General features: G+C 48.6%; 1 protein-coding gene and 2 long non-coding RNA genes across 3 annotated transcripts in view; 1 reads left to right on the forward strand and 2 right to left on the reverse strand.

The window, feature by feature from the left end:
- LOC127059230 (uncharacterized) overlaps positions 1 to 26,510 on the reverse strand; it is a 54,103-nt gene extending 27,593 nt beyond the window's left edge. Inside the window, exons 1-3 of the long non-coding RNA XR_007776862.1 lie at positions 26,403 to 26,510; positions 24,808 to 25,025; positions 24,276 to 24,325 (exon numbers count right to left, since the gene is read on the reverse strand). This is a non-coding gene — a long non-coding RNA (uncharacterized LOC127059230). The remainder of the gene's footprint in view (positions 1 to 24,275; positions 24,326 to 24,807; positions 25,026 to 26,402) is intronic.
- MYL3 (myosin light chain 3) lies at positions 7,619 to 23,016 on the forward strand. The gene is made up of 7 exons (XM_009085745.4): positions 7,619 to 7,813; positions 13,836 to 13,863; positions 17,935 to 18,084; positions 18,773 to 18,946; positions 19,859 to 19,936; positions 20,120 to 20,154; positions 22,327 to 23,016. The coding sequence occupies exons 1-6, from the start codon at positions 7,691 to 7,693 to the stop codon at positions 20,146 to 20,148; spliced, it is 582 nt and encodes a 193-aa protein (XP_009083993.1). The 5' UTR covers positions 7,619 to 7,690; the 3' UTR covers positions 20,149 to 20,154; positions 22,327 to 23,016.
- Positions 20,161 to 23,051, reverse strand: LOC108961448 (uncharacterized). The gene is made up of 4 exons (XR_001989749.1): positions 22,974 to 23,051; positions 21,871 to 22,294; positions 20,991 to 21,121; positions 20,161 to 20,273 (listed from the first exon to the last, which is right to left on the reverse strand). It is a non-coding gene; the product is annotated as an uncharacterized LOC108961448 (long non-coding RNA).
- Positions 26,511 to 26,770: the final 260 nt, after the last annotated feature.

The raw sequence follows: 26,770 nt of genomic DNA on the forward strand, positions 1-26,770 counted from the left end.
ATTAAACCCAGCTGGCCCTGACTACATTTAGGGATATTTATTTTGGGGGGTTTTGTGTTTTTTGGGTTTTTTCCCTTCTGTTTTATCCATAGGGCTGTAAGGAATTTCCAGCCAAGGAGCAACAGGTGTGTTTGGATCAGGTAATGGGAACAGGGGCAGGATGAAGGGATGGAAAATCAATGGAAGGGGCTGAAATCCCAAAAAACTGACCAGGGCAATGTGGGGATTTATCTGTTGTAGGGCTGTGACTGGAAAGGAAATCCCCAAATTCTCACAGCTGTGGGAATGAGAGGTGGGAATAGTTCTGATTCCTGGTGGGAATTTTAACACCCTGAGTGTCCATCCAATCCCAAGGCGGGAATAACGACATCCCTGCTTTTCCTGACAGAGGTTTATGTAAACCCAGCTTAAAGCTTTCCAGCAGGCCCAAGTTTTCCATCAGACAGATTCCAGCAGCTGGGATTCATCCCAACACGGAGCTTTCCCAAACATTTCAGCAGGAAGATGAAGTGCAGGTTAAGCTCTTCTCACAACCACTGGGAACGGAGTTTTGTGGGCTTTGAGCCACAGGGAGGGAATTTTTACAAGGATAGGCAGTGATGGGATAGGAGGGGATGGCTTCAAACAGAAGGAGAGTGGGTTTGGATGGATATTGGGAAGGAATTCCGTACTCCGAGGATGGTGAGGGTCTGGCACACTTTTCCAGAGAAGCTCTGATGCTCTTTCCCAGCCATCCACGCTGTGCCAAATGATGGCATTGCAGTTTCCTTGGCAAAGCCAGAGGGGCAGGATTGGTGGATCCATTGGAAAAGAGCCCCAGGGATCGCTGATTCCAGGTAAATCAACAAACTCCATCCAGCTGGGAATAACGGTGAGGATTGTGGGGATGAGGGAAGAGTCCTGGAGAGGTGTTCTCTGGGTGAGGGGTGTCCGTGGTTATCCCTGCTGCCCTCGGGCCAAAGGAAAAGGTTTAAATGATCCCTGGAGAGGACAGGGATCCTCCCTGGGGAAAATGCACATTAAGAATGGAATCAGAGAATTCCAGGATGGTTTGGGTTGGAGAAGAACTTAAGGATTATCCAATTCCATCCCCTGCCATGGGTAGGGACACCTTTCACCATCCCAGGTTGATCCAAGCCCTGTCCAACCTGGCCTTGGACACTTCCGGGGGGCATCCACAGCTGCTCTGGGAATTCCATCCCAGCCAGGAATTCCCAGTTCCCAATCTCCCATCCATCCCTGCCCTCTGGCAGTGGGAGCCATTCCCTGTGTCCTGTCCCTCCATCCCTTGTCCCCAGTCCCTCTCCAGCTCTCCTGGAGCCCCCTCAGGCCCTGGCAGGGCTCTGAGCTCTCCCTGGAGCCTTCTCCTCTCCAGGGGAACATTCCCAATTTTCCCAGTTTTTCCTTATGGGAAAGCTGCTCCCTCCCTGGGATCACCCAGAACTGGCTCATGACAAGCAGCTTTCCAGCTCCCATGAATCTCTGCCCTTCTCGTCCCAAATGAAATTCCATGGATGTTCAAGGTGGATCAGCTGGGCTGTCACAGACCTCATGCAGTCCTCAGTCCTTGGGTATGTATCCCAATCTTGTTCCAGCTCCTGGAGCCTGGATGTGGGAAACCTCTCCTGGAAGAAAGGGGAAAGAGAGGGGGAAATCTATTTAAAAAGGGGGAAAGGATGGGTTTGAAGGACAACGAAATTTTAATTGGATGTCAAGGCTAAAATGCCGGGTTTGTGAATGCCTTACTAAAAAAGATCCCGAAATCTTTCAGAAATGGAATAAGAGGATAAGGTGGAGCTGAGGCAGAGAAATAAAAAGTGACTTGAAGCCCAGCCTGGGGCAAATCCTGGGTGAGAATTCCCGACCCCAGGATCCCATTCCCTGCTCAGGGGCTGAGCCGTGTCTGTCCCAGACAGATCCAGGGGTGCCTTTGGATGTTCCCTTTGACCCCCAATCCTGCTCCGGAGCTCAGCTCTGCTCACGCCTCCCAGGCTTCTCCAGCCAAGCCGGGCGGAGCATTCCCAGGAATTCGGGAGCTGAGCCCTCAGCCCTTGATCCCGGGACATTCCTGGCGTTCCTACGTGTCCATTGTTCCCCAGCCGGTGGCTCGGGTTGGGTTACAGCCCCACAGGGAAGGGGGGGGAGCGTCACAACCGGAGCCCAAATTCCAGCCCATGAAAAAGGCAGGAGAGTATTTTGGGAAGTGACATCGATGTTCCACCTGTGGCATCCCAAAAAAAGGCTCCGTGTTCCCTTTGGATCTCCCCCCTCCTGGTTAAAATACCAGGATAAACCAACTCCAAGGAAATGAAGGAAATCAACTTTTAAAACATTCCTGTGGGAGTTTTCCCCATCCTCTTTTCCTCCTCTTCCCGCTTACATTTAGGCTTCATTTTGGTGTTTTATTCCTTTTTTCCCCCATAATTTCAAAATTCCCTTTCCTCCCCATGTTTAACTGGGATAAAAGCTGGAATTGTGGTTCCTGCTGCAACTTCAAGGGAATCCCAGGATTCAAATCCCAGTAAAAAATAATGGCAAGGTGCAAATTCCTTGGATCACCACTGTGAAGTGGTGATCACCACTTGGATCACCATATCCATGTTTATGGATACAGTTGAAATTTTAAATATCTCTGAGAAAAAACAGGAGGAGGACCGGGATAATTTTCCAAAGAGAACAAAAGTCTGTCATTAACAGAAACAGATTATCATGAAGTCTGAAGAAATATTTTTTAATTAATCCTTTTAATGATTTAATTAATCCTTTTTTTCTTGCCCAAAACCCCTGAAGGATCCTGCTGATTTTTTTTTTCCAGGCTTTTGGAATTTTTTTACTGGCTTTGCAGCGATGGAACGCCCAAAACCAGATCCCTTCTGCTCCTTGTCCCTTGGTGCTTCCCCATCCAAGGATCCATCAGGAACTGGTTTTCCATGGAATCCCACACGGCTCCGTGAGGAAGAGCACGTTCTCCCTTGGATTGTGCTGCTTGGGACCTTCAACGTTCCATTTTCCGTAGAAAAGAAACTTTTGATTCTGATTTTGGATCCTTCTTTTCTTGTCCCAGGGAGGAGCCAACATGTGCTGTCCTGATCCCAGAAGTTGGGAAGGAATGGATGGATCCTGCTCCCTATCCACAGCTGGGATAAATCAGCGTTTTTCCCTTGAAGTTTTGGAAGCGGCTGATTTAGAGCAGCTGAAGGGTTGGGCCAAAAGTGGGAGCTGGCTTTTTCTTGGGAGCTGGAATTCCTGTAGGAAACAGGGATAACACTGGGCAAGCACCCCATGGGATTTGGGAAGTGGGAATTTTCATCCAGGTGGAAATTCCCATTTTTCCCCATATTTCTGTGCCCCCCAGCAGCTTCTCAGCAGGCCAAGCCCCTCTCATGGTCCCACCTCATCCCTTTTTCCATGTGGAACCAACACCTTCCCATCTCCCTTCCCTCCCTGTTTTATCCATTCTGGAGTTGATGGAAAACCTGGAAGATCTGGCAAAAAAATTGGGAGAGAAATTGAGAATTCCTCTAAATTCCCCATCTGGCTTTCTTTCCTTTTTTTTTTTTTTTCTATTTTTTTTAAATGGATAATTTTCCTTTTATTTTTAAACCGCTTTGTATTTTTTCTTCCATAAATATCCTGGAAATGCCAAAGCCTTTTGGAAAGCTTGGAATTTCTGTTTTAAACAGGGTTCGCTAAAGGGTGAGGAGCAGATGTGGTTTGGAGCTGGTTTTCCTCATCCAACATCTGTCAGGAACATCTGGGCCTGAGAAGCCCCCCAAAAAATTCCTCGTTTTTGGGTCACAAATCTTCTAAAAACACTTTTTTAATGCTCTCGGGGGAAGGCCTCAAGCTGTGTCCGTCTCCCAGTTCCAAGGGCAGAATTCCTTAGTGGGAGAAGTTGCACAACCGTTTCTGGTTGGAATGGGAACATCTTTGACGCGTTTAAAGACGTCTGGAGCCCTTCCAGGGATGTTTTGGAAGTGAGAATTGGAGTTTAAAATCCCAAATTAGTTCGGTTTTTATTTTGAACTCAGATCCCGAAACGTTCCAGAGGGGGACAAATCAAACATCTGGAAAAGGATACATTTTTTTTTCTCCCCAAATAATTGAATTTTAACAGCCCACAACAATATTCCATGGGAATTGGTCCCCTTCTCCCAGGTTTTTGTTTTCCTTGGAAAAGGGGGGTTCACATTCCCTCTCCAGTTTCCTTTCCTGAGGGGGAATGTGGCAAAATGCAGGAAAAGGATGGGAATTGGGAGATAACCTCATCCAGGTCCCTTTTCCATGAAATGTGGCTCCAGATATTTTGTGTTCCCTTTCCAAGCTGATTCCAGCAGACATTCCAGCATTCCATTCCATGGGACAGCCAGACTTATCGAGGATCATGAGGCACTGGGGCAGCATTCCCAAATTTCAGTCATCCGGATTTTGGCTGGAATGTTTTGTTTTCACTTCAATCCCGATTTTCTGGTCCTTAAATCCAGTTGGTTTTGGGTTTTTGGGTTTATTTTTGGGTTTTGTGGGAAATGTCTTGCTGAGTCCTGGAGAAACTTTCCCTACCCTGAGAATCCAGGGAATTTTAGACAATTCCCAGCCATCCCAGTTTCTCCTATGGGACTCTGGAATGACTTCTTGGCACAGAAAAGTTGAGGAGGAATCTCCACCCTCTGCCCCAAATCCATTCGTAGGAAAAGCAATTTTTGGGCAGGTTTGGGGTTTTTTAGGGAGCTGCTGGGATTCCAGGGATCTTCCTGGAAGAGCTGGATGAAGGATTTAGGAAAAGATTTGGCTGTTGGCAGAAGGACTTGCAGGGCATTGGAATGTCTTGAATCCATGGAATTGGTCCAGGCAGAGGTTCGGTGCCTGCAGGGATTGAAAACCCATCAGGTGCTTCCCTGGTTTGGGTGGATTTGGGATATTTAAAATAAAGATGAACTCAGGAAATCTTGGGATCCTGGAATGGTTTGGCTTGGGAAGGACCATCAGACCATCCTCTTCCAATCCATGGGCTCCAAGCTTTGTCCAACCTGGCTTTGGACACTTCCAGGGATCCAGGGGCAGCCTCAGCTCCTCTGGGAATTCCATCCCAGCCCCTTTCCCACCCTCCCAGCCAGGAATTCCCAATATCCCATCCATCCCTGCCCTCTGATTGTTTCCTGAAAAATCCACCTGATCTGCTCAGGGATTTTGGCCATCCACAGATCCTCGCCAATGAACTCCCCAAAAATCCGTGGATTTACCCTGGATTTAGGGGAGGAGCAGGAAGGAGGAAACAGAATCAAATCCCAAAGGATTTAACTGGGATCTTAGCCCAGAATTTTCCAATCCAAGCAGAAGTGACTTCCCATAAAATGTCAGGAAACGAGGACTTTTTGATGTTCACAGAAGTGCAAAGGATCATTCCTGAATATTCCTTACCATAAATATATAAAAATATTGTGGACAAAATCTTGGATAATCCAGAACTTTGCCTGGAAATCCAGCTGAGGTGATTTCCAGCCCTTTCTCCTGACCGTTTTCCCTGTTATTTATTTTCAGCAGGAAAAAAGCTGAGGAGGAAAAAAAAGAAAAAAATCCCAAAAAATCAGCCAATTTCCCAAATGTGGCTGATTTGTGGGATTTGGGAGAGAAGGGAAACCTGATTTGTGGGATTTGGGAGAGAAGGGAAACCTGGTTTGTGGGATTTGGGAGGAAAGACAAATCCATCTTTCCTGGTTTTTCTGGGCTCTTCTTATCTGGCAGAGGTGGAGGCGACGATCCCAAGCTGCTGCTGAGATCCTGCTGGCATCTTAATGGCCTGATATTTTCCAGGGCCGTTTTCCATCCAGGAATGCAGCCTGGTGGCTTTGTAAACGTGTGAAACCTGCCCCCGTGGCTGCAGCTGATCCCAAATCCCAAATTAGTTTTCACTGGAATTTTGCAGCTCGAAATGAGTAGAATTCAAAATTCCCTGGATCTGTGCTGATCCCAGAAATGTGGATTGAGGAATTTATAGTGAACGTGGTGAAATAAATCCCTGGGATTGCTCGGGATCTGTAAAAGCTCCCCCAGTTCTCCAGCCACGACTCATTCCAATGCAGGAATTAAAGAGGGAAAAGCTTTTCCAGGACATGAAAACAAGGAATGATTCCTGTTATTTCTGTTATTTTTCCCAGTTCCAGGGAGTTTTCCAGGCCAGGCTGGAATACCCTGGTCTAATGGAAGGTGTCCATTACATAAACGGGATAAACGGGATAGGTGGGATAAGTGGGATAAATGGGATGAATGGGATAAATGGGATAAACAGGATAAACGGGATAAATGGGATAAATGGGATAAATGGGATAAACGGGATAAACGGGATAAATGGGATAAATGGGATAAATGGGATAAATGGGATAAATGATCTTCCAGGTGCCTTCCAACCCAAACCATTCCATGGATTCAGTGATCCCACGGTTCTGTTTCTTCCCCAGGATATCTCCAGCGTGCAGAGTTTGTGGGGATCCCTTCTGATCCCAGAAACCTCCCTGTCCTAATCCCTGTTGGGCAGAAAATGGGGAAATGGGAAGGAGAAACCTGCAGGAAAACTTTTCCAGTGGGGCTTTGCCACCTGAAGGATATCCGGGAAGAGGGAGGATCCAGGAAAAGCATGGAAGGGGTTTGGATTGTGGATATCCAGGATGACACCAAAAGGAGCTCCAAGAGATTCATCCATCCACTGATATTTATTGGAATTCCAGCCTGGATCCCCTGACAAGTACACTGTGACTTAGTGGGTGGCTGCTTTGTTCCAGGTTTTTGGGAAAATACAAATAATCCAAGGAATGTTCAAGCGCCCCTCTGCCAAAGGGTGCTCCTGGTGAAAAAAAAAGGACCTGGAAATGGAAAACATCCTGGAAAAACGACAGGAATCTGGGAATTATTCCCTGCATTTTGCTTTGAGGGGAAGCATTCCCAACCCAAGTGAGTCTGGAATTAGGAAAGCTCCAAAGGGAGCTCTTATCTCAGTCCTTGGGACAGGAATTTGGCACTCGAGTCCCTAAAAAGGGCTGGAAAATCCAGGATGAGGCTGCACTTCCAGCGGGGGGCTGGGTTCTCCCTGCTCCTGGATGCATTTTCCTCAAAGCCATCCCGGTTTTTGGGCCCCTTCCCAGGAGAAGGGCAGCGTGTGATCCGAGACGGGAATTCTCCCTGTGCCAGCTGACACCGCGTGGATGCTTCAGCTTCCCTAAAGCCCCATCCTCAGCTCTAAATATAAACCTGGGCTTATCTCTGCATGACAAAGGCCAGGGGGGCCATCCAGCCTGGAAAAGCGAGCTGGGAATGTCACTCAGGAGCCGGGAATGTCACTCGGGATGGGCCTGGCAAGGACCAAACCCATCGGAGCACCTGGATCGTAACCCAGCCTCCCCCTCGTCCCTGCCCAGCGAAAATGTTTGAGCCGGTGCCAGGCTCGGCCTAAACCCCCCAAAATCTCTTTTCCATGGAAGTGTTAATTGGGAACAATGCCGGATCCAAAATAGCCGGGGCCAGTCTTGTCCTTTTATAGCCGTGGCCCCATTGTGAGCGGTGGCATGTGACAGGTCTGGGAGGGACAATGTGGCACTTCCCCAGGGGATAAAGGCCCACTCCAGCCCGGGATTTTTCCTGCGGCAGCTCCTCTTTCCTGCCTTTCCCACCCTCTCCGTCTCTCCTTCCCAAATCAGCCATGGCTCCCAAGAAGCCCGAGCCTAAGAAGGCCGAGCCTAAGAAGGAAGAGCCCAAACCGGCGCCTAAGCCAGCGGAGCCAGAGCCCAAGAAAGAAGTGGAGTTTAACCCAGCTTCAGTCAAAGTAGGTGGATCCATCCTGGGGTGGCGTTGGAGCTGCTGGAGGAGTGGGATACTGGGAATTGATATCCTCAAAAATCAGCTGGGAATTGGGTTTGGGCCGAAATGTGAATGAGCCAGGAGGGATGAACTCTGCAAGGCACAGGAGGATTTCTTTGTGGGGCTTTGTCCTTTGGGAATTGTCCTGTGGGGAAAAAGAATGTCCTTTGGGAATTGTTCTTTAGGGAAAGGGATTGTCCTTTGGGAATTGTCTTTTGGGGAAAAGGATTGTCCTTTGGGAATTCTCCTTTGGGGGAAGGGATTGTCCTTTGGGAATGGTCTTTTGGGGAAAAGGATTGTCCTTTGGGAATTCTCCTTTGGGGGAAGGGATTGTCCTTTGGGAATTGTCCTTTGGAAATTGTTCTTTAGGGAAAAGAATTGCCCTTTGGAAAAGGGCATTGCCTTTGGGAATTGTCCTTTGGGGGAAAGGATTGTCCTTTGGGAATTGTCCTTTGGGAATTGTCCTTTTGGGGAAAAAGAATGTCTTTTGGGAATTGTCCTTTGGGGGAAAGGATTGTCCTTTGGGAATTGTCCTTTTGGAATTGTCCTTTGGGGAAAGGGTTTGCCCTTTGGGAATTGTCCTTTGGGAATTATCCTTTGGGAATTGTCTTTTGGGAATTTTCCTTTGAGAGAGGGCATTGCCTTTGGAAAAAGAAGAGGAGCTTTGCAGGATCTCTTTTTAGTGGGAATTTGGAGCAGACAATCACAGGATCAGGGAATCCCAGAATCCTGGAATGCTTTGGATTAGGACAGACCTTCAATCCCATCCAGTCCCATTCCATGGGCAGGGACCTTCCACTGTCCCAGCTTGATCCAAGCCCCAACGTCCAGCCTGGCCTGGGACATTTCCAGGGATCCAGGGGCAGCCACAGCTGCTCTGGGAATTCCATCCCAGCCTCTCCCCACCCTCCCAGCCAGGAATTCCCAATTCCCAATCTCCCATCTCTCACTTTGAAGCCATTCCCTGTGTCCTGTCCCTCCATCCCTTGTCCCCAGTCCCTCCCCAGCTCTCCTGGAGCCCCCTCAGGCCCTGGCAGGGCTCTGAGCTCTCCCTGGAGCCTTCTCCTCTCCAGGGGAACATTCCCAACTGATAAATATCCCTGGATCCCCAAAAAGCAGTTTTCCCTCAGGAAGACCTGGGAATTATGTGAGAAAGGGAAGAAGCTGCTTTGTCTCCTCATGGATCAAATCCTTCCCCTCTTCCACGTGGTCCCAAGTCCCACAGCTCAGGATTTGGGACAAATCCTGGAAGGGGCGTTTTCCTGCCTTGAATCCCAAATTCCCAGTAAATTTTTATTTGCTGGTGAAAAGAAGCAAGGATTTGTAACATACCGAGAAATCAAGTCCCAAGGAATTTATTTTTGGGGAATTTTTGAAGGGAATAACTCCAGAACAATTCCATGACCTTGAAAGAGAGGTTTGTGATGGGATCCAGCTCCCTCCAACAGCTCCATGCTCAACATTCCAGCTCTGGAAAAGGACAGGGACAAAGGGAATTGCTTCCCTTGGTGGCACAGGGAGCTCCAGCCAGGACGCCGTGACTTTGTGGGAATATCCATTGGGATTCTGGGACATTATGGGATCAAGGGCAGCAGGGATGAGTTGTCATTAAAAAAAACCCCAAACCCAAATTGGCATCACTCAAAAAAAAATCTTTATTTTTTAATCAAAACAATTCCACACTCCACGTATTTATTTTTCGTCTTGGAAAAAAAATTAATTCCTGTTTTTTTTTTTTTTAAACTTACTCTGCACAGTTCTTTGGGAAAATTCTTATTTTTCATGGAAACGTTTGTTTTTCCCTTTGGCACAATTTGGAATGTTGAAGGTTACATTTATGTGATAAACATTAAATAAATTACAGAGTTCTTATCCCATTTTGAAGGTGCTAAAAGTTGGTCTGGAATTCCCAAACAATGAACAAATCCCAATTTCTGCAGGGAATATCCCATTCCCAAATACTGGATCAGGGAAATTGGGAAATACAGAGTTGGAGTCTGGGGCATTTTTTTCCCAACCTCAGAGAGAGGGGAGGGGATATTTCCCAGAGAAGTTTTCCTGGGAATTCTTTCATTTGGTCAGGAATGCCCTTGTCTGTTGGTGCAAATTCCTGCTCCATAAATCCAGCTCTGCTGGAGCCCAGAATCCCTTCCCAATGTTTGGAAAAAAATGCTTTAATAAGGGTTGGAATTCTCCAAATATCCCAATTTCTGCACTGCAGGATGAAATCCATTCTCATTTCCACCAACTGTGGATAAAAAAAAAGCAGGAAAAACAACCTGGTATCCAAACAAAATGTTCAAAGTTCTTCCTTTTATGGGAATGTCTCAAATTATTTCTATTTATTCCCAGATTTTATTGGTTGTGTTTGGAATTTTGAGAGGTTGTTTTTTTTTTTTTTCTTAACCACTAAAGAGTCTCAAAATCAAAATATTCCTGGGGTAGGGCAAGGTGCTCCTTGTTGGAATTTTCCCACCTCTCCCAGTCCTGATGATGATCCCAGGATCTTATTTGGCACCTGGAATCATGCCAGATTTTCCCTTTTTTTTTTTTTTCCCTCTCACCTTTGGATGCTCCAGGTCTGGTTTTTGGTGTGTGTTGGGATTCCAGTTCCAGGGGCCTAAATGTGGGATCCATCCCTTACCTGAAGCCGTGATCCCAAATTTCTGGAGTTTCTCTCCTGCACGTTCCCATTGGATTGGAGCCAACGCTCCGACATTTTCGACATTCCAAAGATTCCCCAAATTTCCAAGAGTGGGTGCAACTAGATGCTGTTTACAGCTCATCCAAAAGAATTTATTTTCCAGAAGAGTTGGGCTCATTCCTTGGAAAATATTTTTTTAAGGAAGTGTTTTTCTAGGATGATCCCTGAACTTTTTATTTTGAGGAATAAATTGTCCTGCAAAGATTTGGTACCAAAAATTGTCATTTCCTTACATTTAATTCATTCCCACCCGGAAGCTTTTTAAGAGGGAGGTGCATTTTCCCAGGAATATGTTTTGCTTCCATGAAAAATAATCTGAAAAATGGGATTAATTAATGATTTTTGGGGGCACAGAAAGTGGGAATGGCTCCTAGAGCTTTAACCACGGGAAAATGGATCATTGGATTTAAATCCTAAAAAACAAACAGGGAGAAAATCTCTGGAGGTCCATCCCTTGGGATGGTGCCAAATTCCTAAATCTGGCTGGGCTGAGTCACCCTTGGGAGACGCTGAGCTGGGATAAAGGGAGATGAGAGGGGATTTTGGGAATCTGGGGGCCGGCATTTCAGTGGCTAAAGTTGGATCAGGTGACGTTGCTCCAGGTCTGGTGACTGGGATCAAAATCCACGTGGAGACAGCTGGGATACGTGAGGACCTGGAAGGGACACGCTTTTCCATAGAGAGTTTTCCACGTTTTCCATGTTTACCATGCTTTCCCAGGGGAAAAGCAGCCAGGAATTATTTTTGGGGGAGCTCTGGGATCTGTTGTCCCTGCTAAGCCCTGCTGGGATACTGGAATGGAAAAAGCTTTTTCCCTTTTTCTGCATGGAAAAGCATCCAGGGTGGGAGCAGCCAGGGAAAACAGGGATGGTGCAGCACCAGGAATGGGGAATCCTGCTGGATTTGCCTGTTCAGCTCCAGAGCTGGGAGCGTTCCACAGGCAGAGGGGCTGCACGTGAGGCTGGGAAAAGGGAAACTTCCCTTGGGATGAAGGGGCTGATTCTGGGAGAGATGGAATGAACTGTCCGGTTTCATCCCACCCCAGGGATGGGACAATTCCAACTGCCAGGCCCCAGCAAGTCCTTCCATCCCTGGGCACTTCCAGCTCCTTAAAAATCCAGCTCTGGGAGAAATGTCCCGGCCTTTGCCCTGGAACTGTCCTGGACAATGAGCAGGAATGAGCTGCCCAAGAGGCACTGGGATAACAGGAGAGTGGGATAACGGGATAATGTGGTGACAGGAGAGCTCTGCTTTTGTTCCCCATCTCTGGCAGGCTCAGCATTCCCAAAATAATCCCTCTCTGACCCAGGCCCGCTTCCAAAGGGGCCAAAAACTTCCCTGTGGAAAATGAGAGAATCCCAGGAGTTTTGGGTTGGAAGGGACCTTAGGGATCATTCCAATCCATCCCTGCCATGGGCAGGGACACCTCCCACTGTCCCAGGCTGCTCCAAACCCCAACATCCAGCCTGGCCTTGGGCACTTCCAGGGATCCCGGAGCAGCCACAGCTTCCCTGGGAAATCCTTTCCACTTCCTCCCCACCCTCCCAGCCAGGAATTCCTTCCCAACCTCCCCATCCATCCCTGCCCTCTGGAATTTTAAGAGCAAACAGGAAAAAAAAAAGGGAACAGTTTTGTGGGGATTTCATGCAGCAGCAACCTCTGCATGACCTTGACAGAGATTCTGCTTCGTATTCCGGTTCCTGAAGTGGAATTTTGCTGTGGAATTAAAGCTGGAATTAAGGGTTGATTTCTGTTTTTGCTTCCCTTTCCTTGGGAGGGCTGGAGCTGCTGGAGACGGGATCGATGTTGGTCCCAGGGCACTGGAGGAGTTTATATCCATCATAATTACTGTGGAAAGTGATGGGAGAGGGGATGATGGGAACGTTGTGTATTAACAGGATTAAAAAGGTTTTAGTGGAAGAAAAAGCCCCACATGATGGTGAAATCCAAACGTAACCTCAGCCCCAGGATGCTGATCTTGATGGTTTTCCTGGCCTCTCTCCAGCTCCTGCATTTCTGTCTCCCGAAGCAGTGTCCCAAAGGAACAGTAAAAAAAACCCCAAAACAACAACAACCAAAAAACCCCAAACAAACAACAGCCCGTCAAAAAACCCCCAAAAAACCCCAAGCTCCCCCAAAACCCCAGTGAAATAAATAAATTTTAAAAAACCTCTGAAATCCAACCTCCTCTTCCTCCCAAACTATCCTGCAAATCCTGCTGCTCATCCCTGGATCCCTCGGTGTCCTGTGAAAAACCAGGAATGTTGTTTCCCTCTTGGAAGGGCTCCATTGTCTGAATGCTTCCCCCAGCTCAGCTCCTGACTGCTGGGTGACAGCAGATTTATTCACAGGACTGATGTCAGGCTTAGCTATGCCTGGCTTAGTGCGGAGTGACGGGGTTTGTTGGGATTGATAAAAATTCCAGGAGATTGGAATCTGTGAATGGCGTCAGCAGGGCCAAGGGTGGAATTAATCCCTCCTGGAGCCTCCAGGAAAAAACCAGGGAAAGGATCCAGCAGGATCAGGATGCAGCTGATGCCATCAGGTGATGGTTCCATGAAGGCAGGAGTGCTGGAGATGAGGAAAGCTGGAATCACGCTGCTGGAAAGGTTTGGATTTGGAGGTTTGATATCCTCACGGATCGTGTAGCCTCGTGGCAGGACAAAAATGGGATCTTCTCTGTCTCCCGTATGGATTGGGAGCAAACCTCAGCACTGGGAGCCTTGTGGAGAGGGAGGCCTGGATGGGAATGTCCTGGCTTTAAAACCTCCATTCCCAACGGAAAAAATGCCAGGGAAAACTCAGTTCCGAAGAAGAAGATTCCTTTTGACAGGGTATTTCCCAACAAAAAATAAATCCCAAGGGAAACCATCCTGGTGTCCTTCCAAGGAAAAGGGGAATGAGTCATGGACTCATCCAGGGTGGAGATCCTCAAAGATCATCAGATCCGACCATTAATCCAGCACTGCCAAGGCCATCATTGTCCCCGAGTGCCACATCCACATGGATATCAAATCCCTCCGGGAATGGGGCCTCCAGCTCTGCCATGGGCAGCTGTGCCAGGATTTTTCTGGGAAGATCTTTTCCCAATATCCAGCCTGAACCTCTCCTGTGACCAAGTGACAAGGCCAGGTTGGGCAGGGCTTGGAGCAACCTGGGGTGACGGGAGGTGAATCCTCCCAAACCCCCCGGATCATAAAACTGAGACTAAACCAATTTATTCTTATCTGAGTCATTTCCCCCCTCCTTATCAGTTCTCTTATCTTGTTTTTGTCTCGTCCAGGTGGAATTCAGCCCCGACCAGATCGAAGGTGAGGAAGATTCTTCTCTTCTGGGCTCAGTAAATCCATCCCTGGGAAGTGCCGGGATGAGCAGGGCTGGGATATTGGAACAACTTTGGGAAGGCTGAGTTTTAATTCCTGGTTTTGCTTCCTCTCCTCCTCAAAATCCTCCCCTCCAAAAGAAATCAGGGAATTTGTGTCCCATTTCCAGGAGTTATCCCCCCCCCCCCCCAAAAAAAAAAAGCCCAAATACAGGTTTTTCTTTAGGGAAAAATCCACCAGTACCAAAATTTTCAAAGCAAAACCCTCAGCCCTGCTTCAGATGATTTTTCCTGCCTTCCATCAGAACTTAATGTGTTCCAGCTCTCCCGAATCCAGCAAATAACACCAGGCATGGAATTTCTTTATCCTTTCAAAGCCAAACATCAGCATCAGTTTCCAAACCCTTTGTCCCAGCTCAAGAAACTGATCCCAAAACCTCCTGCCTGAAGTCCTGGGAACGCTGGGACTGCAGCTGTCCCCTTCCTCCTCAGAAACCAGCCCGGCTTTTATGGGATAACTGATGGATGGAATCAAACATCTGGCAGGATTTGCCTTTGGTCCTCAAACCCTTGGGAGAGCCCCTAAAAGACGGGATCAGGGAAGGGGTTAATTAGAGCAGGGGAAAATCAATCAGAGAGATGTTTAATTATCACCTCCCTTGGTCATTCTCTGCTGACCCTGGAGGATCCAGGGCTCTCAGCAAGATTGGATGTTTCCCAACTTGTCAGCTGATCCCAAAGCTGACAAATTCCTTTGGGATTCCCAAATTCCATCCTCTGGGTTGGATATTCCTGGTCTATCACCACCGACTGGGGCACTGGCAGCTGATTCCAAATGGAGGTGGTGGGGGAGAAACAGAAGCTGCAGCACCTCGAGGGCTTTTGGAACTCCCCAAATTCCTTCTTTTTGCCAAGGAAAAGGCTGTGTGGAACAAAGGATTCCCTGAAAGGTTCCGTGGGTGATTTGGTCCCCAAAAAGTGGCTCCAGGAGAAGAATTGATGGTCTGGGGTGAAGTTTTGTGGGAAACCCCCATTTTTAGGTGTTCTGCTCCTCAGCAATGAGTGAAACCCATCCCTGGTTCTGCTTTGAACGCTGGGTTTGGGCCTCTTCAGCTCCCAGAATTGCTGGAAAAGGGGGAAAAGGAGCTGCTCCAGATGGGCAGAGAGGAATTAGGAATCTGAAAATATCCAGGGGGTTCCTGGCCAGAGGGAGGGCAAAGGACACCCAGGTGGTTTTGGTGCATGGGTGGGAATTTCATGGAGTCAGCAAATGCAAATGAAAAGATTAAAATAGCAGAGAAAAAAAACCACAAAGAAACAAAAAGGAAAAAACCTTGAAACCTTGGAAATGGGAGCTGTCAGGAATTTTGCTGGATTGGGAATCTTCAGGAGATGGTGCTCAGCACTTGGTCCCAGGGAGTCAGAGAGAGGTGATGGATGAGGAGCTGAGGGAGATGGGAATAATCCCCAGTTTTCCTCACCCTCCTTGCCTGTGGGAGCTTCGGGAAAGGAGCTGGGAAGGGGTCTCTGCCCCCATTCCACGGTCAGCAAGGAGCCCAGGAAAACCCTCGATTGCCCTCTGCTGGAATGAGGGGCTGGAAAGGGATCGGGGCTCTGCCAGGGACAGGAGGGAAAATCAGGAGAGAGAGGCCGGGAGAGGAGGGAAGAGAGGAGAGTGGAAAGAGGAAAACGAGGGGATGTTAATTAGCCCCAAATGAGGAGGTTCAGTGTTGTTTGGAAGTGCTGGATGAAGAAGGAAGTGAGGAAAATTGGGAGTGGAATGATCAAAATGGGAAGGGAGGGAGAAAGGAGGAGAGGAAAATCCAGCAAAAGTCAAAGAAGGAAGGGCAGAGGGAAAGAAGCAAAGGAAAAGACAGAAAAAAAAGGGGAGATGGAATGAAGAGAAGGAATTGGGGAAGATGGAGAAAATCTGGGGTGCAGGGTGTGTGGCTGAATGTTTGAATGGATCAGGATTTAGGGAAAAGAGGAGAAATTCCCAGAGTTTGGAAATAAAGATGTGGGAGGGAAATAAAGGTGGAAAAGTAACAGCAGATCCAGGGATTTAAAGCCAAAGGGAATTTTGGGATCAGTTGTGGAAGGTGCACTGGGAAGTCAAGGATAACTGTGAAGTTAAAGGATCAAGGATAAAGTTAAAGGATAAAATCAAAGGATAAAGGATAAAACCAAAGGACAAAGGATGAAGTTAAAGGATAACAGTAAAGGATAACTGCCGCTCCCTGGGATCCTCCTCTGACCCTGCAATTCCAGCAGGGAAAGGAGAGCCTGAGGAACTGGAGTGTCTGGGGAAGTGTCTGCTGGATCCTGCATGAGAATCATGGAATCACTCCATTTGGAAAAGATCCTTAAGACCATTGATCCCCCACCACTGCCAATGCCCTCAAGCACCACACCCACATTAAATCAGTGGTGGAAAGGAGAACCTCTCCCACGGGAATGCTCTTACCAGGATCCTGCTCCTCCCAGGAGTGAGGGATTCCATTTGGGGAGATGGGAAACCTCTGAACCTCGCAGGAGATCCGGCCTGTTCCCTGTTCCTGAGGGAACAGCAAACCCTTGATCCTCCCCTGGGGGCTCCTCTGGGTGCTGTGTCCAGCTCTGGAATCTCAGCACAGCAGGGACAGGAGCTCCTGGAGCTGAGCAAGGGCCTGGAGCATCTCGGTGCCCGGGAAAGGCTGAGGGAGCTGGGGCTGCTCAGCCTGGAGAGGAGCCCCAGCTGAGAGGGACCTCAGCCCTGGGTGTCCCTGGGTGTCCCTGGGTGTCCCTGGGTGTCCCTGTCTCTCCCTGTATGTCCCTGGGTATCCCTGAGTGTCCCTGGGTGTCCCTGGGTGTCCCTGTATGTCCCTGGGTGTTCCTGAGTGTCCCTGGGTACTCCCGTGTGTCCCTGAGTGTCCCCGTATGTCCCTCTGTGTCCTTGTGTGTCCCTCTGTGTCCCTGTCTGTCCTTGGGTATCCCTGTCTGTCCCTGTCTGTCCCTGGGTGTCCCTGGGTGTTCCTGAGTGTCCCTGGGTACTCCCGTGTGTCCCTGAGTGTCCCCGTATGTCCCTCTGTGTCCTTGTGTGTCCCTCTGTGTCCCTGGGTGTCCCTGGGTGCCCCTGTCTGTCCCTGTGTATCCCTGAGTGTCCCTAAATGTCCCTGGGTGCCCCTGAGTGTCCCTGGGTGTCCCTGGGTGCCCCTGAGTGTCCCTGGGTGCCCCTGAGTGTCCCTGGGTGTCCCTGTGTGCAGGGAGGGTCAGAGCAGGGTCAGGCTCTGCTCCGGGGCCCAGCGATGGCACCAGAGCCACCGGCAGGGGCTGATCCCAGCAATTCCCCCGGCACAGGAGGCAGAACTTCTGCCCTGGGCAGAGTGCCCAGCCCTGAGCAGAGACCAGGGAGGCTGTGGGATCTCCCTCACCGGGGATATTCCGGACCTGTCAGGATGTGATCCTGTGCCCTGTGCTCTGGGGTGGCCCTGCTGGAGCAGGGAGGTGCCACCAGTGACCCACTGGGGTCCCTTCCAACCCATCCTGGGATCCTGGGATAAGGTTTTCCAGACACCTTCACCCTCCCCCACCAATACCCAGCTTGTTGGGTGACAATCCCAGTATTTTTCCCTGGCATAGCTCATTTCCAGCTCCTAGAGGTGCTCCTGGAGCTCCAGCACTGGCTCAGGGCTCTCAAGGTATCCAATGTTTAATCCAAGATCCGGTTCTCCCATCAGCAGAGCCGCTGATGAATCCTGAGCCTTCCTGAGCGCTCCTGAGCAGCTGGGAAGCTCCCAAGGCAATGATTTCTCCTGTTTTCCAAACTTTCTGATGCTAACTGAGACAGAAATACCACGGGAGAAGCGTTTGACCTCTCCCATTCCATCCCGCGGCAGAACCGGAAAACGCGGGGAAGGAGGAGCACAAACATGGGAGATAACAAAGCTCATCCCACATTTTTCCCAAACCACAAAACGAAACGGTCAGGCAGAGTCAGCAAGGGAAAGGTTTCGGCTGGGTTTATCTCTTATCCGACCGAGGGAGCACGGAATGAAAGCCTACTGACCTTTTTCCCTTCCAGAATTTAAGGAAGCGTTTTCCCTCTTCGACCGGACCCCCAAGTCGGAGATGAAAATCACCTATGCCCAATGTGGAGACGTCCTGAGGGCTCTGGGGCAGAACCCGACCCAGGCCGAGGTCATGAAACTGCTGGGCAGGCCCAAACCTGAAGGTTGGTGCCCGGCTCTCTTTGTTTTCCCAGAATTATTCCTCCATTTTCCAAGTGCGGTGTAACTCAGGATAAGGAGCAGGGAATTGCCAGCAGAAACGGGGAAAAATTGGTCTGGGAGTCGAGATAATTGTCCCAAATTGAGGGGAATTAATTAACAGCCCTGGCCATCAATGGGTTTTAAAAGGACAAATTTTTTGCCTTTTAAAATTGCATTTATGGAGGGATTCAAGTGTTTTTCCTAAAAACACGTCCAGAGAAACAAAGGGATAACCTGGATGTAAGAACATGGATTATTCCACAAAAGATGGCTGGGAAGGCCTGTGATGATTGCAGTGACATCCTTCTGTATTCCATATTTCCATGTTCTCCTCTCCCTCTTATCCAATGTTTATCCCCACATTATGCTGGATATCCCATGGTTATTCCCAACACTCCCAGAATCCCCCCAAAATTCCATTTCCAGGCTCTTCTCTCCCTTTATCCAACATTTATCACCACAGGTCTTCCCCTCATGGAAGGTATCCCATCATTATTCCCAACACTCCCATAATCCCCCCAAAATTCCATTTCCAGGCTCTTCTCTCCCTTTATCCAACATTTACCACCACAGATCCTCCACCCCACCGCGGGTATCCCGTCGTTATTCCCAGAATCCCTCCCAAACTACCATCTCCCCTGGGTTTTCCAGAGATGAATTCCAAGATGATCGACTTTGAGACCTTCCTGCCCATGCTCCAGCACATTGCCAAGACCAAGGACACGGGGACCTACGAGGATTTCGTGGAAGGGCTCCGGGTGTTCGACAAGGAGGGGAACGGGACCGTCATGGGGGCCGAGCTCCGCCACGTCCTGGCCACGCTGGGTGAGGAAAACCTTCCCTTGGGAATTCCCATCCCTGCCTTTCTCCCTCCCTCTTTTCCCTTCATGTTTTAGTTCTCCTATACATACCTCCTTCCCATCACCATAAAATTATCCCAAGATTTCCAATCCCACCAATTCCCTCAGATTGTTCCCATTTTTCTGGGCTTCCAAGAGGCGCTCCCATCCCTCCCTTCTCCTCTCCCTCCTTCCCGCAGTGTTGGATTTCTCCAATGATTATCAAATTCCCTTAAATCACCCCAAAATTGCCAATCCCATCCCCTCCCTTCTCCTGTCCCTCCCTCCTTCCCGCAGTGTTGGATTTCTCCAATGATTATCAAATTCCCTTAAATCACCCCAAAATTGCCAATCCCAACGATTCCCTTGGTTTGTCTCCTGCTTCACCAAAATGAAGACTTACAAACCAATGGGCAACAAATATTCAAATAATAAAATTAAATTTAATTAACCCCATCACTGATCCATACCAAAGATCCCAAATTTGACCTTGGAATCTTCTGGAACCTCAGACTCAGATGGGAACTGAGTTTTCATGGAGAGTTTTTTTGTCAGGACTTGGTTAAAACTGACCCAAACCTTCAAGATTTGGCACTTAGACCAAGCTTATTCTTAGGAAAATGAGTTGTGCCCATCATATCCCGTGGATTTCCACATTTTCCCTCTCTTTCTGGATTCGGGATCAAATTTACTCTCAAATTTGGATCCAGATTTGGGTCAAGTTTGGAACTCGGATCAAGTCTGCAGCTCCAAAATGAGCTTTTCCAACAGTCAGCGCCCCAAATTCCTCCCAGCAGAAATGTCCCCCTCTCCTCTCTCACTCCCATTTGTCTTCTTCAGGAGCTTCCTAAATTCCAGAATTGGGGATTTTGATGCAGGGATTTTGTTTTCCATGCAGGGGAGAGGCTGACTGAGGAGGAAGTGGATAAATTGATGGCTGGGCAGGAAGATGCCAACGGCTGCATCAACTACGAAGGTGGGTGGGACCCCTGAAAGCCTTCTCAACATATTCCCAGGAAAGTTTGAATCCCTGGAAAATGTGGAGCAAAATTTCCAAATTTTAGACAATTCTAAGTCCATAACTGATGAACCCCATCCATGAAAGGTTAATTATGTGTTCCACAGGATAACTGATCCTTCTTTCCCTCTTTTTTTCCAGCTTTTGTGAAACACATCATGGCTAACTGAGCCCAGGTGAGTCTCCTCTGCCTTTCTCCTGGGTTTCCAAGTCCTCGTTCCTTTGGGATTGACTGGAAACTTCCAAGAAAAAAAATATTCTCTGGGTGCATTTACAAATCCCTGCTCCCAAACTCCTAAAAAAGCAAGGAAATAGAACCAAGCTAACAAGAGAGGGGAAAAAAAATGAAAGGAAAAGAGATAAGAAGGAATCAGGAATGTTCACACCCCTGGCAGTAAAATTAGTGGTTTTCCATAAATCTTGCTCCCACCATCCCCTGACAATGGATCGGGTTTCCAGGAAGAGGCTGAAGCTTTGTCCAACACATCCAAACCACGGCACCACCGAGGGCATCTCTGTCCACCCTCACAAAGGAGCCGGGCTTTGTTTCCAGGATTTCCTGGGCAGGGTTCATCCCACTTTTACTGGAAAAGGTGCCCGCTGCCTTTGTCTGGCATTCCCTGGGTTTTCTCCCCGCTCAGCTCTTGGGGGAGGGGTTGACCAATCCATGGAATCTGATATCCCGGGAAAAGCTGCACTCAGATTTGGTCTGGGTGCTTTGGGTTTCCTTTGTTTGTTTTTAGTCTTTTCCAGCGGCTCGGGTTTATTTTTAGGCCTGGTTTTGGTTTGGTTTTGAAGCTGACCTGGCTGTGCTGTGGTGACTTTTGTTTCTGGGTTAAGTAGGAGTCACATCCAGGTTATTCGGGAATTATGTTCCAAGATAGAACTTAACAAAATATAAACAAGCTTAAAAAAGCCCCAGATTTGGTTTGGTTTGTTATTTTTTTTTTCCTTTATTTCTATTTTTTCCCTATTAGAATCCTTTTTTTTTTTTTTTCTGTAAGGCATTTACCTTTGAACTTGGACTTTTCCAACTGGTCCCAAGTTTTGATCCCAAAGATCAGGAGCCTTGGTGAAATCCCAATCCATGGTCCCTGCTTGCTGTTCAGTGATGTTTTCAATCCTTAATCCAAACCCACTGCCCTGGGAAATTCCCATTCCAATGGGAACCAAGGTCAGCCACCAGAAAAGACAAGTGAGCATGGAAAGCTTGGTTTGCCACAGGAAAAAAGTTCCAGTTCCATAGGGAAGCTGGAAAACTGGAACAGGACTGGGAAGTAATTCCGAGGGTCTTTGATGGGTATGGAAAGGGAGCTGGGAGCTTGTGATTCCCAGGAAATCAACATTTCTGGGATTTGCCAATGAGCTTTGGTGATGTCATCCAGTGGTGCCCCTCCCACCCCTGATGGGGCTCTTGGAATGTTTGAGGAAGGACAAATGGAATTAATGAGTTGTGCAGGCTGGCCCGGAGCAGAGGCTGGGCAGAGCTAAGGAATAGAGCAGGGATTGATTCCAAGGATCTCCTCCATGGATGCACCTTGGGCAGCAGCAGAGCCCAGCCAGGGCTGCACCCAAGATGACCCAAAATGGCCCCAAAATGCACCAGCGCTCCCGGGGTCTCTCCCTGGGATCAGCTCTGCTCCATTCCCACCTTGCAGTTCATTGTCCCAGCCCAGCTTTAGCCCAGGCACTCCCACCCTGCTTGTTTTTCTCTCTCCAGCCCACGGGGTTTGTGCTCCTGGCCTGAGATTTGGCTCATTTGTCCTTGGTGCCCAGCTGGAGCAGGAATTGTTTTGTCTCCCTGCTCTGTGCACAGAGCTCACCATGCCCTGATGGGAAGCTCAGACCCACACACTAAAGCAGCTCAGAACCTGAAAATATAAAAGCCAAACCTGAGGTGGATCAGAATGTCCGCCCTGGAAGGAGCAAAGATCCTTTGCCCCGGGATCTGAACTCCATGGGAATCTGGAGCTGAGCCCAAACATTCAGGAACGACTCCATCTCTTGGCCGTTCCCGTGGGATGGAGGGAAGATAAAGCTGCGTCTCCGGATCAGGATGAAACTGGGCCTTTCCTTTTCTCCTATTTCCTGTGGGAATTGGGACTATTTTAGATGGAATTTTCTTACCTGGATCAGCTCCAGGTGTTAGGGACTGCTTCCCATGTTTTCTCCATCGCTGAGCATGGGATGGTGGGACTGGGATCATTCCTGGTGTTTTGGACTGGGATCATTCCTGGTGTTTTGGCAGCTCTTGTTGTTGATAAGCTGAGAACGATCCCTGGTGGAATTGTTTGTTCCTTCTTTTTTCCTCCAATTCTAAAAAAAAAAAAAAAATCTTTATCTTTCAGGACAAGATAAGCACTGAGAATTCTGGATACAGGCCTTGGATTCCCACGTGCTGGAATTTCTCCTTGTTTTCAGCCCAGACTCCCATTCCAGAGCGCCAAAATGTGCCTAAATCACTACAGATATTTGGATATTTTTGTTTAGTTTCCCTTCTTCCTCCGTGGGAAGAGGGTGGATCCTGTGGAGATCCAGCAGAAGAAACTGGAATGTGAACTATGGATCCCTGGGAATTTCTTTAGGAGGAAGGATATAAACAGAGATACAAAGCTGAGGAAAAGGGAGGAATTATTCCCATTAATAAATTGATCAAAAAATGGTTGATCCTTTTTCCATCCCAAACTCCACCTTTTCCCTGTGTTTATGGGACACCAGTATAAATCCCAGGAATGTCCTTCAGCCTAAGGAAAAAACTCTGGAATTCCCAGAAATTAGCAACAAATTGAACCTGGCTGATGTTTTTTCCTCTGCTTTGGAGGACAGAAAATTAAGGATATAAAAGCAAAAAATCCCAAATTAAAGCGAAATTTGCTAAAATCCATCTTTTTTTTTTTTTTTCCCATGAGGATTCCTTCCCATTCCAATAATTTCCCTAGGAAACAAGGAAAAATCTTCCCCAAAGTAAAACTGGAAGTTGTTCCAATAAACACACCTTGGTCCTGGAGTTTTTGCAGTAAAAAATGGGATTTTCTGTGTCTTTGTTTCCTCGTTGTTTCTGTGTCTGTGTGAGGGAAGGGGAAAAGGGAAAGAAATCCTGAGAAAAACCCCAGCAGAGGCCAAGGAAAGTTGAGAAGCATGGAAAAATCCCATGGATTAGGAGGGATCATTTTCTGGGGAATAATAATTGAAAAAGTAAGGGGAAAAAAAAATCCTCTGGGGCTGGAAAAAGGAGAGGCCAGGAGCTGGTGGAGTTTTTTAGGGAATGCCAAAGAACCTGGATATGCAAAAGTCCAGGAGCAGAAGGGGCTGTTAAAACAGGGAAACTCCGAGTTTGATGGAGGGAAGATCAGGGGGGCCTCAGAATTCTGGGATACAAAAGGATGGGAATGACTGAGCTGGCCAGGTCATTCCAACAGAGGATGGAAATGAGAGCACAGACTGCCCCAGGATGTGCCAGGGAATAGCCAGAAAGGAAAATCAGCAGGGAGAGTAAATTGGAATAAACAAGGAATGTCCCTTCCCTTCCCTTCCCTTCCCTTCCCTTCCCTTCCCTTCCCTTCCCTTCCCTTCCCTTCCCTTCCCTTCCCTTCCCTTCCCTTCCCTTCCCTTCCCTTCCCTTCCCTTCCCTTCCCTTCCCTTCCTTCCCTTCCCTTCCCTTCCCTTCCCTTCCCTTCCCTTCCCTTCCCTTCCCTTCCCTTCCCTTCCCTCCCTTCCCTTCCCTTCCCTTCCCGTCCCTTCCCTTCCCTTCCCTTCCCTTCCCTTCCCTTCCCTTCCCTTCCCTTCCCTTCCCTTCCCTTCCCTTCCCTTCCCTTCCCTTCCGTCCCTTCCCTTCCCTTCCCTTCCCTCTTCCCTTCCCTTCCCTTCCCTTCCCTTCCCTTCCCTTCCCTTCCCTTCCCTTCCCTTCCCTTCCCTTCCCTTCCCTCCCCTTCCCTTCCCTTCCCTTCCCTGTCCCTTCCCTTCCCCTTTCCCTTCCCTTCCCTTCCCTTCCCCTTCCCTTCCCTTCCCTTCTCCCTCCCTTCCCTTCCCTTCCCTTCCCTTCCCTTCCCTTCCCTTCCCTTCCCTTCCCTTCCCTTCCTCCCTTCCCTTCCCTTCCCTTCCCTTCCCTTCCCTTCCCTTCCCTTCCCTTCCCTTCCCTTCCCTTCCCTTCCCTTCCCAAACCTTCCCTTCCCTTCCCAAACCTTCCCTAACCTTCCCTTCCCTTCCCAAACCTTCCCTTCCCTTCCCAAACCTTCCCTTCCCAAAACCTTCCCTTCCCAAACCTTCCCTTCCCAAACCTTCCCTTCCCTTCCCAAACCTTCCCTTCCCAAACCTTCCCAAACCTTCCCTTCCCAAACCTTCCCTTCCCTTCCCAAACCTTCCCAAACCTTCCCTTCCCAAACCTTCCCAAACCTTCCCTTCCCTTCCCAAACCTTCCCTTCCCAAACCTTCCCTTCCCAAACCTTCCCTTCCCTTCCAACCTTCCCTTCCAACCTTCCCAAACCTTCCCTTCCCTTCCCAACCTTCCCTTCCCTTCCCAAACCTTCCCAACCCTTCCCAAACCTTCCCAACCTCCCAACCTTCCCAACCCTTCCCTTCCCAAACACTTCCCAAAACCTTCCCAAACCTTCCCAAACCTTCCCAACACGTCCCTTGCCCAAACCTTCCCTTCGCCTTCCCAAACCTTCCCCTCCCAACCTCCCTCCCTTCCCAAACCTTCCTTCCCTTCCCAAACCTTCCCTTCCCTTCCCAAACCTTCCCCCAAACCTTCCCAAACCTTCCCAACCTTCCCAACCTTCCCAAACCTTCCCTTCCCAAACCTTCCCAAACCTTCCCAAACCTTCCCAAACCTTCCCTTCCCTTCCCAAACCTTCCCTTCCCAAACCTTCCCAAACCTTCCCAAACCTTCCCAAACCTTCCCAAACCTTCCCAAACCTTCCCTCAGGAATCTCCATTCCCACACCACTCCTGCATGGAGATGGAGCCAGGAATATTGGCTGGAATTTCATTGCCCTCTCCTTGATCCCATCCCAGCCTGGATTCCAGCAGGGAGTGAAGTCTGGGAATTCTTTTATCCAGGAGAAAGTGAATGTTTTAATATTTTTCCGGTGAGATTCACAAGAAAATAAATTAATTAATAAAAATCCTTATTTTAATTAATTCCTAATTTAAAATCCTTTGTCCCCAAGGTCAACGTTTGTATTTATACATCCCTTGGGAAGCTGTTTTTAATTAATTAATTAATTATAATCAACCTGCATCTCCTTGAAATTTAATATTTTAACTTTTCCAGCAGTTTCCTCTGGCAGGGACATTTTTACTAATTTAAAAAAAAAAAATTGTTTCCAAAATTGTCCCTGATTTTAAACCCAAATTTTCTCCAGAACTGATCCCAGGATTAATTCTTCTCAGCTGCCCTATTCCATTTTCCATGTTTTATTTTCTCAGGGATTAATCACCCCTTAGAATCCCTGTTTTCCCCTCCACTGTGGATAAAACAACTTTAGGAATCAGCGATTTGAGCTCAATTCCCAGTTTTATTTAACACAGAAATTCCTGGAATTCCCTGAAGTTCCTTACGCAGCTCTGTCCACCTCTCCTTCTTTAAGGCAGAGTGGCAAAAAGAACTTGCCTGTATCCCATAAAATCCCATAAAATCCCACAAAATCCCATAAAATCCGGTAAAATCCCAGGAACTGCTGTGGGATAACGGGGTGCTGGAATTTTCCAGGGCGCTGCATAGTGGAGCAGGGACCTCCAGGCTGGACTTTCCTCCCTTCCCTCCCCTTCTGCTGACTCCAGCAAGCCCCAATTCCCTGAGGGATCTTCCATTCTCACACAGATAATCCATAAATTACCCCAAAACCTCGTGAAGACGGGAAGAGTCTGGAGCCAGGGCGGCACAGCCAAGGAAAACAGCTCCTGAAGATCCCAAAAATGCTTCTCCAGCCCCTCCCCAGTGCCACCAGCAGGGCTGGGCTGGGAATTGTTGCCAGTGGGGAAGGTGCTCAGCCCATCCCGACCTTCCCTGGATAAACACAGGACAGAGCCCTTTCCCTGGGACTTCCCACAAATCCCTCCAGGAGCAAAAGGAACAGCAAACAACAGGGATAAACCAGGAAAAGCCCGTGGGGATGTGGTCAGAGGGACGAGCACGGAGTGTCCCCAAGGCTGGATAAACAGTCCAGACTTGGAGGGAATTTTTGCAATCCCATTTTACCTCCGGGCTTCCTTTAACCAAGAAATCCCAAAAAACCCCTCTGGAAGCCCCTCCTGGGCAGGGCTCCGGTGGGATAAACGCAAACAGGAAATTCTGGTTTCATTTGTAGCTCCTATAGACAATTCCTTATTCCAGGTTTCCCTCCCCAAAAAAAAGTCCAGGTGTGACAGTCCCAGCCAAAATATCCCAAAAAGCCCTGCCAGGTTCAGCTCCTGCCTTTCCCACCTTTAGAGCCTCATGGTCCTGTCTATCCATATCCATGGATCCCAAGGATCAGGTGCAGCTCCTGGGCTTCCAAGGATCCATTTCCGTGTTGCTGGCTCCATCTCCCAACAGCCCTTGATGAGCCAGGGATTCCCAGAATTGTTTGGGTTGGAAGGGAGCCTAAAGATCCTGGAATTCAGGCACCAGGGGTGTCCCTCAGGGCTCTGAGCTGGTCAGTGTCTTTATTGACCACAGGGATGAGGGGTTGAGTCTCTCACCAGTAAATCTGCAGATGACCAAGCTGGGAGCTGTGTCCGTCTGTGGGAGGGCAGGAGGGCTCTGCAGGGACACCTGGAATGGTTTCAGGGATGGGCAGAGTCTAACAAGGT

This window comes from Serinus canaria, chromosome 2 (genome assembly GCF_022539315.1).
Source record: "Serinus canaria isolate serCan28SL12 chromosome 2, serCan2020, whole genome shotgun sequence".
In the NCBI taxonomy this organism is placed as follows: Eukaryota; Metazoa; Chordata; class Aves; order Passeriformes; family Fringillidae; genus Serinus; species Serinus canaria.